At 35.0% G+C, this 19768-nt stretch overlaps 1 protein-coding gene across 4 annotated transcripts in view; it reads left to right on the plus strand.

Moving 5' to 3' along the window:
* Nucleotides 1-2964: 2964 nt before the first annotated feature.
* Nucleotides 2965-19768, plus strand: part of LOC144957441 (uncharacterized) — a 37971-nt gene continuing 21167 nt past the window's right edge. Inside the window, exons 1-7 of one of the 4 annotated variants that reach the window (XM_078888703.1) lie at nucleotides 3079-3234; nucleotides 9460-9631; nucleotides 10547-10635; nucleotides 11617-11728; nucleotides 12431-12550; nucleotides 13127-13153; nucleotides 15186-15209. In XM_078888703.1, coding sequence (XP_078744829.1) covers nucleotides 9478-9631; nucleotides 10547-10635; nucleotides 11617-11728; nucleotides 12431-12550; nucleotides 13127-13153; nucleotides 15186-15209 — 526 coding nt within the window. In that variant the 5' untranslated portion in view covers nucleotides 3079-3234; nucleotides 9460-9477. Of the gene's footprint in view, nucleotides 3235-9459; nucleotides 9632-10546; nucleotides 10636-11616; nucleotides 11729-12430; nucleotides 12551-13126; nucleotides 13154-15185; nucleotides 15210-19768 lie in introns of all 4 variants that reach the window. The other 3 variants (XM_078888704.1, XM_078888705.1, XM_078888706.1) reach the window with 3 other exon arrangements.

The following is a 19768-nucleotide window of genomic DNA, read 5'->3' on the forward strand; positions in this document are numbered from 1 at the left end:
GTTGTTTTATTTTTTCTCTGTCAAAAAAAAAAAAAAAATGTAATAAGATAACAGGTTATTTTGATTTCTAAAATAATAATGATGATGATGATGATGATGATGATGATGATGATGATGATGATGATGATGATGACGATGATGATGACGATAATAATAATAATAATAATAATAATAATAATAATAATAATAATAATAATAATAATAATAATAATAATAATAATAGGCTAATAACGATGATAATCGAAATGTACATATATATATATATATATATATATATATATATATATATATATATATATATATATATACAGGTCTGACATCCGAATATCCTTATGGGCCTAGTTTAACATTGTTGTAATGGACAATATTTTACGTTATTTGTTGACATTTCCATTCCAACAATGAACACATAAGAAATTGGGTTATCAGACCTCAAAATAAGTGCACGTCCATAACAATCTATTATTTTTCTTTTTTAAAAGAAGGATTGAGCTTGAGCTTGAGCTTTTATATAGAGCAATATTCAATATACGTGCTCAAAGTGCTTTACAAAGGGTCCCTGATCAACAGCCACATAACATGTTGAATGAAAAATGACGCTTGTTTGGTGAGTTTTTTTTTTTTTTTTCCCCGACAGAGACAACGCTGTTAACGGCCAGATGTTCATTTTACATCTGACTCAGATTCTGAGTACGGTGAGAGAATGTGAGTAAAGAGCCTTTTCCAATGACTCAACAATGCGCCGAACCCAGGACCTTCCGATCCGAAAGCGAGTGTCGTACCACTACAACTCTAATTTTTTTCCGTAGTCTATTGGTAATGTTGAATTTTTATCATCGAGCACAGAATTACTGACAGATCTAAAAATTATAAAACTATTCTTTACAGACTGCTATACGAGTAAGTTGCAAACCTATTTTTAAATGTCAGGCTAATTTTATCATCTCTTGATTCAAATTAATACGAAGAAAATCTGCTAGGTCGTGATACTCAGTCTTTTTTGACGTTTGGATTTTCATTGCGAATATAATACGCTTCAACAGTCGTAACGTCACTTCCCTCGTAATGATGATTGGTAACTTAGTAACTGGCTCTAAACTATCGGAACAATGTCGACGCCCTTATGAAATATTTCTCTTACGAGCATAAAAGCGTATTCAGGGGGGAAAAAACATTATAAATCTGATCATGTTTTGACCTTTACACATTCTGATCACAAGACATATGAAAAGTTATAGCCAGCATGAAGAATAAAAACTACCGATTTTCTTTGTTTAAAACCACGATGGCCGCCGTTGCTGGGCGACGTGACACCAGACTATTGAATCCAATTGATTCTATGGAATTTTAGCATATTATTCGAAAATAAAAATGATGACGTAATTTTAAATCTCTCTTGATACTATCAAGTAATGATAATCTTTCTAATCTATTCTATTTAAAAAATAGAGTTGGGGATCAATACCGTTCCTTGAAGCAAATATTAAATTTCTATCATCGAGCATAGGATTACCGAAAAATCTAAAAATACGATACAGTAATAAAATTCGTATGATAGATGACTGCCTGATCCTAATAATAGATGATGTATGGAAAGGATGTTGGATGTGGATGCAAGAAGAGGTGCAAGAGAAGGGAGAGAGGTGGGAGAGAGAGAGAGAGAGAGAGAGAGAGAGAGAGAGAGAGAGAGAGAGAGAGAGGAGAAAAGAGAGAGAGAGAGAGAGAGAGAGAGAGAGAGAGAGAGAGGGGGGGGGATATGTATGTTTTCTTATGTGTGTGTGTGAGTGTGTGTGTGTGTGTGTGTGTGTGTGTGTATGTGTGTCTGTGTGCAGGGGCGTGGCTATATTGGTTGATTTGGTGCCTGGCACCGCATTCATCTTATAAAAATTGGATTACAGCATTTAAAAAAAAAATAATAAAACTTGAGAAATGGTATAAACTAAACCGCTCTTATTTATTTGAGTAATTTTTTTTCTTTCTTTTGTATTTACAAATATAGCATGATTTAAGTCATTTTCTTCTGCTTTTGGCACCACCTTATACTGTAAGCACGCTACGCCACTGTCTGTGTGTATGTATAAAATGTATATATGTGGAATGAGGTTTGGTGAGAGATTGAGAGTTTGAGAAAAGCAGTGTGATTTTATAGAAATTGTAATTTTGAACAGACTGTACCACGTTGTTAACTTGGCCTCAGAAAAAAATACACTATATTTCGGTTATCACAAGTAAATCTATAATTAAAGATCGCACTCCCCCCCCCCCCCCCCCCCCCCCCACACACACACACACACACACTTCCTCCTCACAGTGACTGGAATGCAATTTTCCATTCATGCCTTTCCTGTAACCCCCCCCCCCCCCCCACCCCTTCCCCAACCCCCGTTTATATGACATTTACACCTGTCGGTATCAAGCGGTTTCATTTGAATTGAGAAATGATTGACCTACACTAACTTGCGGTGAGCAAGGGATTGACGAAATTACTGTCACCGTTGCCATAAAATACTTAGATAGTTTGATGCCACTGTCATAATTTGACTACGATCATGAATGAACATTCGCAATAAATAATAATAATAATAATAATAATAATAATAATAATAATAATAATAATAATAATAATAATAATAATAATAATATGTGACAAGAAGGCGGTTTCTTTTGAGCTGCCAATTCCAGAGCTGCCAGAGTGACCAATTTCGACCTCAATAATGACTTAACACTACTAACCAACTATTTCTATGCTACTAGCACTCTTACCCCCTTTAAAAACTCATCAGGTTTGATAATCAAAAATGGTATACGCTCAGGAAAATGTCATTGTAAATAAAATTAAATGAAAAAAAATATAAATAGAACACAATTCTCTGCATAGAAATTTTGGTCAAAATGGCCACGCTTGTGATCATCTGGCAGCTCTGGTTCACTGACATTCATTTTAAAAAAATTAAGCCAAAAAGTGTTTTATATAAATTTCCCAAAAAGTAATTGTCATGTCGGTAGACGACAGTTTCTTCTACCCACATATTGTCCTCAATCACTCCCAAATAGCTTTCGCGTTGCGCATACACCTTTAATCGCGCATGCGTCATTACAAAATGGTGAATGAAGTCACGGAAGCGACTTTTGAAGAGATAATATTACACAGCTAATCTAATTTCGTTTTCATAGTATTTTGTATTGCACTTTCCGTGGATATTAAATTTGTGCTTCGAAAGAAAAATTCATAAGGTAGGCAGGTTGGTTAAAGATGAGCGTTAAAACCAGAGTTAATACAAAAATAAAATTAGAAAATCAACAGGTTTCGTCTCCTTTTTTACCTTTATTTTTCCACAAACAACTGTGAGACTTGAGAGGATGAGGCTGAGGTGGTCCAAATCCAATCCATTAACTTGGTTGTGGCCGTAACCTATCAGTCAGATGCTAAGTTCAAGTCTATTTTAAATTATGATCATTAAAGTAAGCATATTATTATGTTACGAGAGATTTGTTGAATGAAGTTGAGTTAAAATTGAAATAAATCAAAATCATAATAATCATGAATCATCTTCATCTACTAGAGAGCCTCGCCTTTGGCCTACCAACCTCCGCTGCACGTCCAACTCGCCTTGAGCATGCATTCACGTAAAATATAAAGATTTTTTTAAAAAAACCTACCTCTGTTTCAAAAACTAGCATCTTTCAACTTTCTAAGAAACATTTTGATTTTTCAGAACTTTAGTTCGTTAAAAAATACCGGCCAATCTGACCCGTTGAGTCGAATGAAAACGAAATTTTGTTGTTTACACGGTTCAAAGGAAATGTCATAAATAAGCTTTCATGGACTTCCTGTGTTGTTTTTACAGTGTCACGTGACCTTTTTGAGAAATTTGTCGTCTGCTACAAATAATTAGACCGGTAGGGGTAGATATTTTCGTTGGCGAAGAGAAAAAGTGAGTATTATTTCTTGGACTTGTAGAGAGGCCTAGGGTCCACCAGCAGTCAAGTTGATTGAATAAAAGAAAAAAAGGCCTTTTTTTATCCGCCGCCACCACCACCGTGAGAGTGGAGGGGGGGGGGGGGGGTGCATGCCGACGAGAGGGAGACGTGTCGATTTGTGACCTTGGTGACGTAGACATCTCAAGGATGCTGGCAGTTGCAGTTGCAGGTGTTCTTAACCCCTTAACAGCGAAGCTAATTTTTTGCTTTTAGATAGTAGTTTGCTTTTATCTTTATTATTGTTAACGGGAATACAGCGTTTCCACCAAGAGAGTAGTCAGACTATCGCAACTCGGACTTCAATTGTCTATAATAGTTTTGCCGTTACTTGTCTTTTGATGATAGAAGATTTGGTGTTAGGTCAAAGATCGAATTTCGCCGCTAAAAGGTTGCATTGCTACTGGGTTTGCTCCCCCCCCCCCCCCCCCCCTCCTCCTTTTTTTTCTTCTTTTTTTTTCAACTTAGTATTGTTGATTGCTATTTCCTTTTTTTATGATTAGCAAGTGCCGTAGGAGTCTCACAGGATGCAGGAATTCCTGCAATTAACCCTTTGCCCATGACATTGATTTTTTTTGTTTTCAAATAATAGTAGTCATTTATATTATTTTTTAACGCAGAAAAAAAAAACGTTTCCACCATAAGAGCAGTAAGAATATTGATAAAAAGCGCTTTGAGCACGTTGGGTGGATATTGCCCTATATAAAAGCTCAAGTTTTTAAATTGTAATTTGTTTTTTGTCTTTTGATGAAAACGGTAAGATTTTATTTTTGGTCCAAGTAAGATTGATATTCGCCTTTAAAAGGTTAAGTTGTTTTGTTTTTTTTTCAGGTTTTTGCTTTTTTTCAAATGCCTAGTGAGATAGAAAAAACAAAACAATCATACATGTATCTGCAAACAGCAGAACGTTTTCATTTTACAATGAGATGGGAAGGGGAAGGGATAACACTATGACAAGAGAGAGAGAGAGAGAGAGAGAGATGGGCGGGGGAATGGGGGGGGGGGATAGTAAGGGGGAATGGGAAAAGATGAAAGAAACAATGGGTTGCCTGATGACGTAGATAAAAGGATTGTTACAGCGGTGTTCACGGTGCGTACTTCGTGAAATTTTAACCTTTTACAGTGACACTGATTTTTTTCTCCAGATTGCTTATGCAGAATAGATCGTTTCCACCAAGAGAGCAGTAGTAAGAGTATATTTCGACTCGGGCTTCAATTAAACTATACATCGCAAAGCTTGTCTTTTAATGATAACATTAAGACTGAGATCTGGAGTTTGGGGAGTGTAAGATGGAATCTCGCCATTAATGATTAAAATTGTTTTGATTTTTAAAAAAATAACACACACACACACACGAGCGCGCGCGGTCATGACAGCGAGGACCATCTATTGCTTGTGTTGCAACGGTAAACCAGTTTACGTGTACGTAGATCCTGAGGCTAGATGCCCCGTTACCGTGTACGTAGGCACTCCCGAAAAAAAAAAAAAAGGAAGAGACACACACACACACATACACACGCACACACACACACACACAGTCTCGCATCCGCTACGAACTAATTTTGCGCACCAATTTTTACTGCACTAATGCACCAAATTGCATACCTATCTAGGGACACTTTTTTCCGTATCTTTTTCTCAATAAACTTTTTTAAAAACCTTTGTTTTGCGCGGCAGGCGGCAGGGCACTTGGCACTAGGGGGCACCAACCATTGGACAGACGAAAAAAAAACACGATTTCGCGAGGAATGAATCATAAAAATATTTAGGATATAATTTCAAACACAACTTTTGAAATTCATCAAGGATTGTCTAGTACCGAATGTTTTTTGATAGAAAACAAATGTAGCTTCAAATCTAAACTGCTTTTGACGGTAAGCGGTAAGTTTTTATTTATTTTTCTGTCCAAACGAATGATTTGTCCTGGTTATAGAAGCTAAGTATTGGTAACACCGGCTCAGCTCTCTAGGCCTAGGCCTAGGCGGTTCAGTCTATAGTCTATTCATATTCATAATGAAATTGAAATGTAGTTAGTTTTTATATATAAGTTTTAAAAAATACAACTTTATTTCTAACTCTAACGGGCTGAAAGCAGTACTTCGACTCCCAAATCCAAAAACAATACAACAATCAAATAGGTCTTGAACTTGAATAAAACTTAAAGCTTATGATGGCTATGGCTTATGTCATATTATGATATCCTATAACTATTGTGAACTATGATGTGTACTGGTAACCGAACTAACAGAATGCAATTATGACATGACATGTAGGATTATTATTATGGGTTTGATTTATCGAAGTGCTTATTCGATTCGCAGTAATAATGCGCTGTGATTATCCCCAGACAACTGTCTGGGAATAACGAAAATTCATTATTCCCAGACACATATTTGAAACTCCGCTCTTTTAAACAACTATCCACGTTCCAGAATATCGAATGTTTCCAAATGCACATAGAAATAAGGAAAGTTAATAAAATATCTATAAAAACAGAAAATTAACCAACATTAAATCAGTTGTTACTACATATACACACAATATGCGTCGACTTCGAAGTGGGTGTCATGGCCGAATGGGTTAGTCGTCTGCCTTGGAAGTTTTACCAGAATCGACATTGTGGAAGTTTTACCAGAATCGACGTTGTGGGTTTGAATCCTAGTTCCGCCACTTTTTTTTTTGGTTTAAATTCCGTCTTCTTTTTACAGAATGTTGCAAGGGATAAATGTCCCATCCATCCTTCCCCCACCTCTTTTTTTTTTAACTCTCTCTCTCCTCCTCTCTCTCTCTCCTCTCTCTCTCTCTCTCTCTCCTCTCTCTCTCCTCTCTCTCTCTCTCCTTTCCCCTCATCTCTCTCTCTCTTGGTTCCTTTCAAGCAAATTGTCATATTCGTCCCCACTCTGATCCCAAAAAGTGTCTAAAAAGTAGAAGCGCTCTCCTATCTCTGAAAATTAGTCGTCCCGTCACTGAACACAACAATGTAGCCTATTTTTTCTGTTCAAAATGGCGTGTTGTCGAATGGCTTGAAGTTGAATGAGAGTGTGTTAGTGTGAGAAGGAAAGAAGAAGAGGGATGATTGAAACATTTTGTGTGACTTAGAATTGAGATTTTGAACTTGGATGTTTCAACTTCTCCTTCAAGTCTGAAACTTGACAAGATCATGTTTTGTTTGGTTTTTGTTATCCCAATCCAATCCATGAAAGTCCCCCTGTCCCCACCTCTCCGACTTGATCATTCGTTCGCATCTTGAAATCTATCAGCTTATCTGTCAGATTACTGGAATGAGATTAGTTCCGTCCCCGTTTATTGTATGATTTACAGTTACTGAGTTAGTTAAAAAATATATTTTATAAAGTTCCAGGAGTGTCTCTCTCTCTTTCTATCTCTCACTCTCTCACAAACGCACACACAAACACACACACACACACTCTCTCGCTGTTGCTCATGACTCATCTCAGTTCTGCAAATAATAGAAGTTACCATCAATAAACTACCTCTTCTACTGCAGTCGCCACCACATCATCATTACTACTACTACCACAGCAACCTCCACATCGTTATCAAAACTATAGCAACCACCACCGCGTTTACATCATTATTCCTCCTCCTCATCTTCAACATCGCACTGTGCGGCCAGAGCAGAATCTTTTCTACTGGCCAATGGCCGCACAGTGCGGCCGGTCTTGAAAGGCAAAAATAATAATATAATCCAATCCAACTTTCTCCAAAAGTACTATCGGTTGAACCAATGGTATCATTTCTTTCATCAGAACATTCAATTGGCCCTAGGGGTATTTTAATTGAGATTTTGTGCTGAATTTGAATGTCGCTTTGTCTTAACTTGTCATTCTCATGCTGCCTCAATCAGATGTCAGCCATTTTGTGATGTAAATGCAAATATGACCTCAGCGCTCAAAGAGTTAATTAATAATTCACGGTCCTAAAACTGTCGAGCTCATGCTCATATTTCACAAACATTTCAGGTTTAAGTAAATATTCTTTCAATGCTCAGCAAAATATGCAAATTACACATCCTAAGATTGCAAAAGAATTGCATACACGTTCAACCAAAAGTGAAAGGTGGTGGTTGTAGTAGTGGTGGTAGGAATGATGATGATGTGGTGGGCATGGGGTGCTTGTAGCAGTGGTGATAGGGATGTTGCTATGGTGATGGTTGTAGTAGTAGTGGTGGGAATGATGTTGTGGTGGTGGTTGTAGTAGTGGTGGGAGGAATAACAATGTGGTGGTGAGTTTAGTAGTGGGAGGAATGAGTACTTGGTGATGGAGGTTGTAATAGTGATGGTAGGGATGATGCTGTGTTGGTGGTGGTTGTAGTACTAGTAGTAGTGGTGATAGGAATGATGATGTAATTGTGGTAGTTGTAGTAGCACAGTAATGTGAGGAAAGCTTCACTTTTTGATATAGCCCTAGTGACTAGAGTCTAATAACAGATTCAGATGAATGAATAGAAGAATAAAATCCCAACAAATTATGCCTTACATTTAAATGCAGCATTGATAGATATCCTCGCTTAGGCATTTCATAATGGAATAAAGATGATCCATCAAAAAAAATGTCTCTGCTGTCAACAGGAATCACCTATGTTGAAAAAAAAAATTTTTTAATTGAGCTTTTATATAGCGCAATATCCACTAAACGTGCTCAAAGCGCTTTACAAGGGGTCCCTGGCCAACAGCAACACTTATCATGAAGGACGTCTGTTAGGCGATTTTACAAAAAAAATTTCGGACAGACCGCTGTTAGCGGTCAGGTACTCATTTTACATCTGAGTACGGTGAGAGAATGTGAGTAAAGAGCCTTTTATAAGGACTCAACTATGCGCTGAGTGAGGCTCAAACCCATGTCCTTCCGATCCAACTCCCATAGTGGGCAGGGAGGTACATGCTGTGTCTTCTATCCCCCCAACCCGTTTTCCAAATGTTTCCTGTCGTTGTCTTGGAATGCGATTACTTGGTTTTATCCTGGCCCTGGCCAGAGTTCCTTCGCTGGAAGATTATATTTTTTCCTTGTAAACCATCTCTCTGTTATGCATTGTATTATGTTTAGTTTACATATTATATTATATGATTTGTAAACATTTGAGTGTATTCCTCTTAGTTGGGACCTGTGCTTGTGTCTGGATAAGACTTTTAGGTGATCTCAAACTAAGTACTTTGACGGTGTGCTCTTGGAATCTACATCTGTTCCCTATTTGAACCAATTCCCCTTTGTCTTACCTTTTCTTTTGTGCTTTAATTGTAATTCTAGAACTTTTTACTATCCCATTTTCTTCATTTTTACTGGCGCTGATATGACCTTAATGTTGCAAACGCCGTAAAACCCTTAAAAACACAAACTTCCGATCCGAAAGCGAGTGTCATACCACTAGACCACATAGCCGCATTGTCCAAAGTAGTTGAATGACTACTTACATCAATATTAATATTACAGTTAACATCATGATTTTGCTTGGATTTCAGACGAGGTAATCAATTAAAATGGCTGCAATGCGAGATGAAATTGTGATGACCCCATCCAAAAAGGGGAAGGTAACTCACATCAAGATGGAGCGTAGACAAAAGCCAGTCAACCCGGATGAAGTTGTCTATAAAGCAGGTGGACAGCACCAGGGTCTAGTTGTCAACAAACCAAGTAAGAAAAGTTACTGAATTATCTAGGGTTAATAAACTACAGTAATTTTTTTAAAATCTCAAAGCAGAACTGTCTTTTAGATTTAGAGTGTCCATAGATTATATTCAAAATTTAACTTGATTTTCTTAAAATATGTTTTTGAAGTTTTTACATTTAAAAAGGGATCATTTTTTAAAAAATGCTTGTAAAATAATTTTGATTTTCAAACGCTTTGTTGAGATGAATCATGGGAAATATTGCACATTACACTTTCACTCTAGAGAATCAGGTTTGAATCCTGATTCTTGTTTTGTTTTTCCCTCGAGTAAGGAATTTAGCCTCTTTTTCTCACTTTGCAACACTGCTCTGTGGCCGACACCTGGTTAATCTTGGTCTTTTTTCGAGATAGAGCCTAAAGAAATATTTCCATTGAGGATTAATAAAGGGTGATTTATTTGTATTTTATATGCATAAATCACATGATTAATGATTAATAATAGGATAGAATAATTATTTTCAATATTAACATTTTTTTTTCTTTTGGATCTGCCATCATTATTGTTTAAAAGTAATTTTTGAATTCATTGTCATTTATGGTTGGTTTATCAGTGGGTGTATTTATTTATTATTGTTGAGGGGTGTGAGATGACTTACAATTGAGATATTGTTGTCAGTTGCAAAGAGATAGTTATACGATATATAGAATATAATAAGATGGAAGACGTCATCTTATTAAATTTCCAATTAAAATGTGATAACTTCTCTTGAGCTAATTAATATCCCTATTTTCAAATACACTTTGAATCGGTCAGTGGAATGTTTCTGGCCCCTGAGTGTAAGAAAAGAAGAAAAAGAAATTTTGAGACAGTCGACAAGGAATAATTTAATATGATCTATTTACTATTAATCATTGACAAATGTTTTTGTTTGTTTCAGCTGAAAATGACAATGACTTGGGCAAGCCACAGCTCCAACTTGGCTTCATGTGTTTCTTGGTGGATCAGAAAACAGATGAACAGTATGTGGTAAGTTAAAGCAAATGTGTTACTTAAACTTAACTCACTCAATCCTTAAGACTTTTGCTACTTTCAAAATTTGAAAAAAAATGTATTAAAAATGAGGATGTACATAGATAGTTTTATTCAACTATCATTAACATTCAAAAACTAAAAACATTAGCTTTGATACAATGCCTATAATTTGTCTTTAAAAAAGTGTAATAAATAGGCATGGGATAAAACTAACCCGGGTAAACTACGGATATAGTCGATGTTAGGGTTGAGTGAGTTAAATTTATAACACAAAATTACAGGTCTGCCACATATAAAGATTTAATTAGAAAATACAAGTGATAGTTTACTTTTTGTTACCTATGGCATGTATGATATTGTAAGTAAAATCAAATTGTTCAATTTGGATCTTTTCTCCAATGTTTGGATTTCGGACGAAGTATAACAGAAGAACTTTTTTAAATATTTACTCTACTATATCTATCAAGTAGTGCTTTTTTTCTTTTTTTGAAGAGTGTGTATAACGAAAAATAAGTGCTGATATTGGCACTGCAGACTGCCAAAGATTTAAAACCAGCTCTAATCAAGTCTCTCTCTCTCTCTTTTCTCTCCTCTCTCTCTCTCTCTCTCTCTCTCTCTCTCTCTCTCTCTCTTCTCTCTCTCTCTCTCTCTCTCTCTCTCTCTCGCTGTGTGTACCACTCCAATAGTCTTATTGTTGGTTGTTGTGCATCTGTCTTTACGCTATTAGAGAAGCAGCTACTGCATCCAGAAATAATCAGTAATTTCTGGACATTTTATTTTTAATAACCTTAATGTTGCTTTTTTTTTTCTTCTTATGGAAGCTCTACTTCTTTGATATTAAAATGACTAGCAATTCTCAAAATACAGTTATGGTATATGGGATTGACAAAATGAAGCTAATCCTTGGAGAGTTTATCACTTACACTAATATTGATGTTTACCTTTACTTTACATTTTTCTTCTTTCCAATGAAAGGAAAGTCGTAAATTGAAATTCTGGTATGTTGAGGGATGTGACTACTATAATCAAGTAACCACTGCATATGAATTCTTCAAAGAGCTGGTCAGGCCAGAAAATTTTCCGAGAGGTAAGTCTTCATTTACAAGTAGAAACCAGATATATATTAACTTTGAGGCTCTTTCCTCTTTTCTTTTCTTTTCTTTTTCTTTTTTTTTTTCTCCTCCACTTTCCAACTATGACAACCCCCCCTCATTTCTCTCTCTTTACTTTAGGTTCAATTAAGTATCAATATAGATTTACTTGGAACATTCTACACAGTGATGTAATACATTATTGTCACCACTTCTAGGCTTTGTTTAGCTAAATAGTGTCCGCTGAGCTATTTTACAGTGATAAACAAATAAAGGATAACTAATACACAATAAGTTTATAGTGTAAATAATTTTCCTTTACCAATAAGGCAAGTTAAGATAGGGGTAACATGTCCTTTATAAAAGAAATGTATAACGTTTTTAAGGGCATTTAGTCTATCCTAAAATTTTTCAAAACTCATTTGTCCGTTTTTTTCTCAGTGAAAGAAAACTGCCCAAGTCGAGTTTCAATCAGCACACATTTGAGTTACACATGAGAAACCTTAAAGTATTAAGAAATGATTGGTTGAGAAATGGAGGTCTTATATTTTATAAAAACAACCTCCAAGTAACTTTGTCAAATTTTGTGATGCAGGATAGCCCATTTGTCCTTAAAAATGACTGACTTTGGGAATTATTTTTTAAAAACAGGATAAAAGATAATGAACCAAAACGGGGAAATGTTCTTTCATCAACAGATCATGTGGGGTTCATAAAGAAATGTATGAAACAGATGCAGGGTGACCGCTACAAGCTAGCCAGTAAAGTGGATCTAGAAGTACAACAGTTGGATGGTAGTGACATGCCCATGAGTCCAGGTAAGTGGTTGGGGGTTTTTGTATGTCACACTTTACTTCTGTCTATCTTACTCTTCTATATTTCTTTGCCACTGCCAAATCAGACTTTATTTACTTAACTGAGTCAGTTGATTGATAAGAAGAAGAAGAAGTCTTCATTTTTATTTCCATTTAGATTGTTCAATTCAAAGGATCTTCCCCAGTTTCATTCGTGTGACTCAAAACTATCGTTAGCTATTTTCTTTGGTATTCACTTAAAATGTTGTAACTTTTAAGCTTTATTATCATTTCAGCTCTTCTCTGAGCAAAGAATTAGAGAGAATAAAATAGACAAAAGCATTTATAAATGGGCCTTCGTTGTCATTGACTACCAATTTTGATGTTGAAAATTACATCTAACACCGATCAAGTCAATTCTTTAACTGTCAATCACCTTATTACTCACAATTATTTTTACGATAATATTCCTTGTTCAACTTTGTACTTCAGACAGGTTCTTTTCATAAACTTATTTTTTTTTCATTTCTATTCTTTTCCTTTTTTTTTTTTTTTTTCCTACCTATAATTTACTTTGTCTTCTCAATCTTCCTCGACTAGACAGCTTTATTCCCCTGGACCAGTTTGGTATGTTGTTGTGTCTGGTTTTAGACATTTCAAAAATGTTAAAAATCAGTTTGTAATGACTCGTGTCATGACAAAATACTTTTTAACAAATTTTTCGTTGACTTGTTGTTTGTTGAAATTTTGATGAGTTTATTTGTTTTAACATACTCATGAATGTTTTTTTGGTGATTGGAAGTGAGCATGATTTTATGAGTAACATTAATCTAACAAGATGACTTGAGTTTTGTTATGATGGAGAATTCTGACATACCCTAACAAAAAGCTTTTTGGTACATTGTCATTTTAAAATTTTAAATATTGATGAATTAAGATGACCAACTTTACAAAAATTATTGAGGCTTCAAAAAAATTGAGAAACATAATTCTGGCTAGATATGGAAAAAGGAATATTGTCGTTGAATATTAGTTGTGATAACTGTGTTGAGAAATTTTCATTTAAAAAATAATAATAATAAAGTAAATTAGAATCTTTGATTGTTTTGAATGCGTGATCCCTCAGTCTTTGGATTTCTGATTTTATTTTCACACACATGCATGTACAAACATACTTAGACATTATGTTTCAACTGTTTTAGCACACACAAAAATTTATTGTGAAAGTTTTGTTAAATAAATATTTGAATTACTGTGTGCATTGCAGAGAGTTTTTCCCATCTGCTTTCTTAGTGGTATGGCTCAAAGCTTTGTGCCCAGTGTCCTAAGTGTCTGCCTGGTGTTTAATTCCATAAGAATTAATCTTGTACTCAGGCTCTTTAAAAGTGAATTTATTTTGGTTTCAGTTCTTTCTTTTCGACTGTATTTTAAGTTTCTACTTCAGTACGGCAAAGATTGGTGTTTTTTTGTTTTGAATGAAAAAATAATAATGTCTCAGTGTTCATGTTGCAAAGATCATTCATCCCATGAATCTATGAGAAAGAAAGGGATAGAACATTTTCTTCTTCCATATTTTTGATGTTATTCATATTTTTATATTTAAAACTTTTTTTTTTCTTTTGGGCGATGAGGATTTTCATCCTAAATTTTACACAATATTTTATATTCTTTTATATTTACAAATGATTAAGCATCAATATCTGGTGGGTTACTATAATTTATTTTTATCTTCATACAAGCATGAAATGATTTTGGTAGTTTCCATCTAAGACTCTGCTAATCCAATGAAGCTCGACATTTTTGTGTTCAAAATTGTGACTTTAAGAGATCACTAAAAAAAATAATTTAGTCGGAGCATGTGTTATATGATATTGCTTTCAGTATTTTCATTAATCGTATTAAAAATTAGGTGCAATGGTCTGCAAATGAAATGTTATAATAATAATGATAATAATAATAATAGATATTCAAGAAAAAATAAATTGTACAAAACTCATCAGTTACCAAGTTGTAGTTAAAAGATATTGCAGCCTACTTTTACAGATCATCCGTAATTGTTATGAAAACTTGATGACAATTACGGACATATGGAAACGGAAGAAATATTATAGATTTTGAAAGATCAATCGCAGTTTTAAGGATAGAAAAAAAATGTCCATGAAAGTTATAAAGGCTACTCCTCAATGCCACACCCAAGATAGCTAAGTCCATCGCATCACACATTAAAGTTTATTTACCTATAAAAGGTTGTATTTAGCTTTTTTGTTTGTTTGGTTTAATAGAATATTACTGAAACTTGACTATTTATTACTGATGAATCATATGTTGGTTACTGATTTTAAAATTTTCGAGCAGGCAAGTTATACAGTCTCCTAAGCTTTTCTAAACTCTAGATCCATAATCTTTTATCTTTATTTTTTACTGGCAATGGAATGACCGGAAAGTGTCATTAATTGCCACAAAAACTCTTATTAAGAAAAAAAACTCAAGCTTTTATTTATTTTATGCAATGTGAAATCTCACCATTTTTTGTGTGTGTGTGTGTTTGTCTTCCATATGCTGTGCTGTTTTAATTATTTTTTAAATGTTTTGCTGTGGCATAAAATGATGATGTTACTTGTTTATCGTTTTGTTCTGTTTTGCTCCTGGCACACACCAGGAATTGACAGTGTAGAAGGTGTGGGTAAGTAAGTCCTCAGTGTCTTCTCTATCTCTATCCATTCATCCGTCTATCTCTGTTTACAGGAATATTGTTCTTACTACCGTACTCCCCCAAACAAACACACAAAGGTTGTAAAAGTTCATTGAGAGATTAGGAGCAAGTCAGCAGTTTACACAGATCAGACCTGACATTTCTGTTTATTCAGTTTTAGGCATCTGTATATTATATACAGTTTAAGGGGCTGGGTCATATCAGTTTATACATGGATTCTGGAAGTCGGTATTATTTATATAGCCAATGAAGAGTAATTCATTAATTTAAATTTCGATTATAGTATTTCTAGTATGGTCTAATTGCGCATCTCAGATTTAGCGTTAATAATCGTTTTTGAAGGATTTTACACATTTTTTTTCAAAATCTTACTCATTTTGGCTCTCCATTGAACACATAATTTACATGGGCTAGGATTGGCAGCACTGTAAATACGATATTTTCTTCCCTCCGGATTCTAATTTTGTAGCCAAATTTGTTGAGGTTAAAGAAAATAAAAATCTGTATTGAGCTGCCAACTGTCACGGAACTTCTGTGAAATGCTCGTAAACATCAGAAATAAAGATTGCTTGTTGCTGGTCCAATAAATGACACAGATACACACACACACAAACACACACACACACAAACACACACACACACACACTTTTGAAACCAAATACAACACATTGTGTTTTGTTTGTGGGAGTACTAGCCCTACATCTATGGAATGCGTTTGTTGTCTCCTTGGTTTATTTGTCCCTCCATTCCATGCCAATGTAAATAGAATGAATACTAAAAGTAATACAAGGATCACGACTATACGTTACCCCCCCCCCCCCCCCCCTTTTTTTTTTTTTCTTTCCACTCTCCCTTTCACACGCACACTCCCCTAACCTTCGGGATTCTAAAAAAAAAAGAAATTGAATTTATGTATTGGCCAATTTTTCATTCATTGTCAAGCTAGATTGAATTTCTTTCAAATTGTAATTTCTCTTATTATCTATCTCGTTATGACAATTCTGTCTTACAGTGACTAGAACACTCAGAAAACTTTAATTTCATAATGTATTAAATTGTTGAAAAATGATCACCAACTCGTCATAGAGACTTGAACCCCAAATTTAAAAAAAACAAAAAACATTAAAGTTAAAAGTTTTCTAGCCAAAATGGACAGTAGGTGCTTTGTTACTTAATGGCAGCGTTGGTGGCAAGATTTAAACTGTAGTTTTATTTAAGGATGATAATAGTTTTAATGATAATAATAATAATAATAATAATGGTAATAATAATAATAATATTGATAGTAGTAATAATAATACTAATGATTATAATAATAATAGTAATAATAATAATAATAATAATAATAATAATAACATCATCGACAACGACGAAAATAATGTTCTCCCCCCCCCCCCCCCCCCCCCCCCCCCCCCCCCCAATTTAAAAGAAACTAAAATATAACACGGGGGAAGCCTTAGCGTTGTTTACATGTCATTTCTGGCAGAGGGACAATCCAAGTGTCAAGCGCATTCCGCTCATGCATAATATAATACACACAATGGTTCATGCTTTGACCTCTCCCGTTTTATTTCTATATAAGTTGTCTTGCTGTCGTCGTTCTTACTTACTTCCTTGATTTCCCGGTTACTCTTTTATGTTTTGGTTTCTTTTATGTTTTGAGTTTTCTTTCGATGTTTTTAGCCATACATTTCTATTTCTTCTCTCCTTTTTTTTTTTTTTTAATGTGTTTTGGAATGACCCCTGGTTCTTATTTTGATTTGAATGCATAGCTGTTTGTTTATCGATCGGGACTGCTTTATTATCTCTGAAGAGAATACGGTCTTCTTATTTCCCTATTATTTGTGATGTTGTTGTTGTTGTTGTTGTTGTTCAGTGTAAATCACTGCTGATGGTTTTCCTTCTTTCCGCTGAAATTCGCGATTTTGACGAAACATATTAAGATTTTTAAAAGGAAAACACTTTGATAGAAAACGTGTAATCTGGTGTATCGGAAGATGAAACTCTTTATACAGCATCCCTTACCACCTTAACTCACTCAATCCTAGGGATTTTAGCTACTTTTCAAAACGGGAAAATAAATGTATTAAAAATGAGACATGCACATAGATAGTTTTATTCAACGACCATTAACATGTAAAAAGTTAAAATATTCGCTTTGATACTACGCCTATAATTTGTCTCAGAAAAATGTAATAAATTGGCATGGGGTAAAAGTAACCCGGGTAAACTACGGATATAGATAGTTCGAAGATGACGTCAATCGGGTCTTTGTTATTGTTTTTTGCCATCCGCGTTTAAGAGTAATGCTCACTGAACTGTATTAACCTGACTATAAACGTTCATGGATAGACACAGTTTTGGGTGTTGGTCCGTTATACTTCCGGATGGCAATGTTATGAGCTTCTTAGCCAAGCACATACTATCTATAGTCGGTGTTAGGGTTGAGTGAGTTAAGCTTTTACACGACTCGAGTTATGTGGTCATCATCATTTGTCCGCTTTCTGGCCACGCCCATTAATTAGTATTTGAGTATTTGACTCAGTTTCAGGAGATGACACACATGGCGCACACTAACGAAACATAATATTAAGATTTTTAAAAGGAAAAAGACATTGACAGAAAACGTAGTGTAATCTGGTGTATTTGGTAGATGAAGATGGTTCACAACTAGACAAAATGTCTTAAACATAAACAGGCTTTCCCTCTCATAGCTTGTTACAGGAAATAATATAGTATGGACTATGATGAAGATGGTGATGGTGTTATTGGGGAATGGTGAAAGTGAAGGATTGTAACGAAAATATTAGGAAGGTCGTTGTGATGATGATGATGTTGTTGTTAATGCTGTTTTTTTTTTTCGATGACTACGATGTTACTAGTGTGCAAATGACAAATTGCCACTTTCTTGAGGACAATATAGATTTATTATTATCATAATATGAGATTTTAACTTCAACAAAGGTTTCCAGGCTGAGACGTGAGACGTTCTGACAAGTTGAAAGTTGACCCAATTAATCGATTTTAAAATTTAAAGTAAAAGTTATCCGACCACATTGCGGCTATGTGGTTTAGTGATATGACACTCGCCTTCGGATCCGAAGGTCCAGGATTCGAGTCCCCGCTCGAGCAGCGCATAGTTGAGTCCTTGGAGAATGTTCTTTACTCACACATTCTCTCATCGTACTTGGAGTGTAAAATGAGTACCTAGCCGTCGGAACAAAATTTTACTATCGCCCAACAGGCGTCATGTCTCGTCCTACATTATGTTAAGTGTTGCTGTTGGCTAGGGAACCCTTGTAAAGCACTTTGAGTACTTTTAGTGGATATTGCGCTATAGTGGAAGCTCATTTTATTTATTGAAAAAGAAAGAAGGAAAACTTGTTTTGTCTGTGTTCGCTTGGTTGGTTTGACGATGTGTAGATAATAATAAATGTTCATTTTGTGTGATTTGTCTACAGTTTGAATCGAGATTCGTTTTATGATAAAATATTGAAACGATGAGTCATTATCATTAATGGGGAAACCTTGTTTATTTTGCTTTGTATTTTTTCCCCATTCTTAAGCTCTTTTAGCCAGATAACTTGTCGTATTCTGAAGAAGAAAAAAAAAGACAAACAAACAAACAAATAAAAGAGACAAACAAACAAAAAAAATACGTATTTAAAAATTTGGCCAGAAAACTCGTCCTTTAAATCTGGATCGATTTAAAATGACCCTCATCTTGGGGAGAAAAAAAAACCAAACAAAAAAACCTCAAATCTGGTACATGATGGAAGACTTCGCGGAAGTCCCAGGTTTGAGAGTATTTGCTGAGATGAGGCCCGTTTAAATCGATCGATATTTAGAATGACGAGTTTTCTGGCTAATTTTTTGAATACGTGTTTTTCTAGAGTACGGCAGTTCACGGGTTAAACTGAAACTAAAGACTTAGCTTTTCTCTTTAATGTTATGATTTTTTTTCTCTTTAATGTTATGATTTTTTTTCTTTTTAATGTTATGATTTCTATCAGCTTCATACGCAATAAGAATGGCTACTTGTCTTATTTTGCTTCTTTTCTTCTCTATTTCTTTTTTGTTTGTTTGTCTTTGTTCATCGTTATTATTCTTTCTTTCCTTCTATGTCTTAAAATTTCTTTCTTTCTTTCTCTCCACTCTTTATTTTGCATGTAAAGGAGTGATGTTGGAGAAATTTCGTATACATATTTCGTGCGGCTTAGTGGTCTTGTGGTATGACACTCACTTTCGGATCGGAAGGTCCTGGGTTCGAGCATCGCTCGGCGCATTGTTGAGTCCTTGGAAAAGGCTCTTTACTCACATTCTCTCACCGTACTCAGGTGTAAAATGAGTGCCTGGCCGTTAACAACCTTGTCTCTGTTGGAAAAAAAATTTGTAATATCGCCTAATAGGCGTCATGTCTCGTCCTACTTTTTAAGTTTTGCTGTTGGCTGGGGACCCCGTGTAAAGCGCCGCTTTGAGCACGTTTAGTGGATATGGCGCTATATAAAAAAAAGCTCAATTTTAGCCAC

Source organism: Berghia stephanieae, chromosome 12 (assembly GCF_034508935.2).
Source record: "Berghia stephanieae isolate SIO BIC M18660-M18661 chromosome 12, UCSD_Bste_1.3, whole genome shotgun sequence".
NCBI lineage: Eukaryota > Metazoa > Mollusca > Gastropoda > Nudibranchia > Aeolidiidae > Berghia > Berghia stephanieae.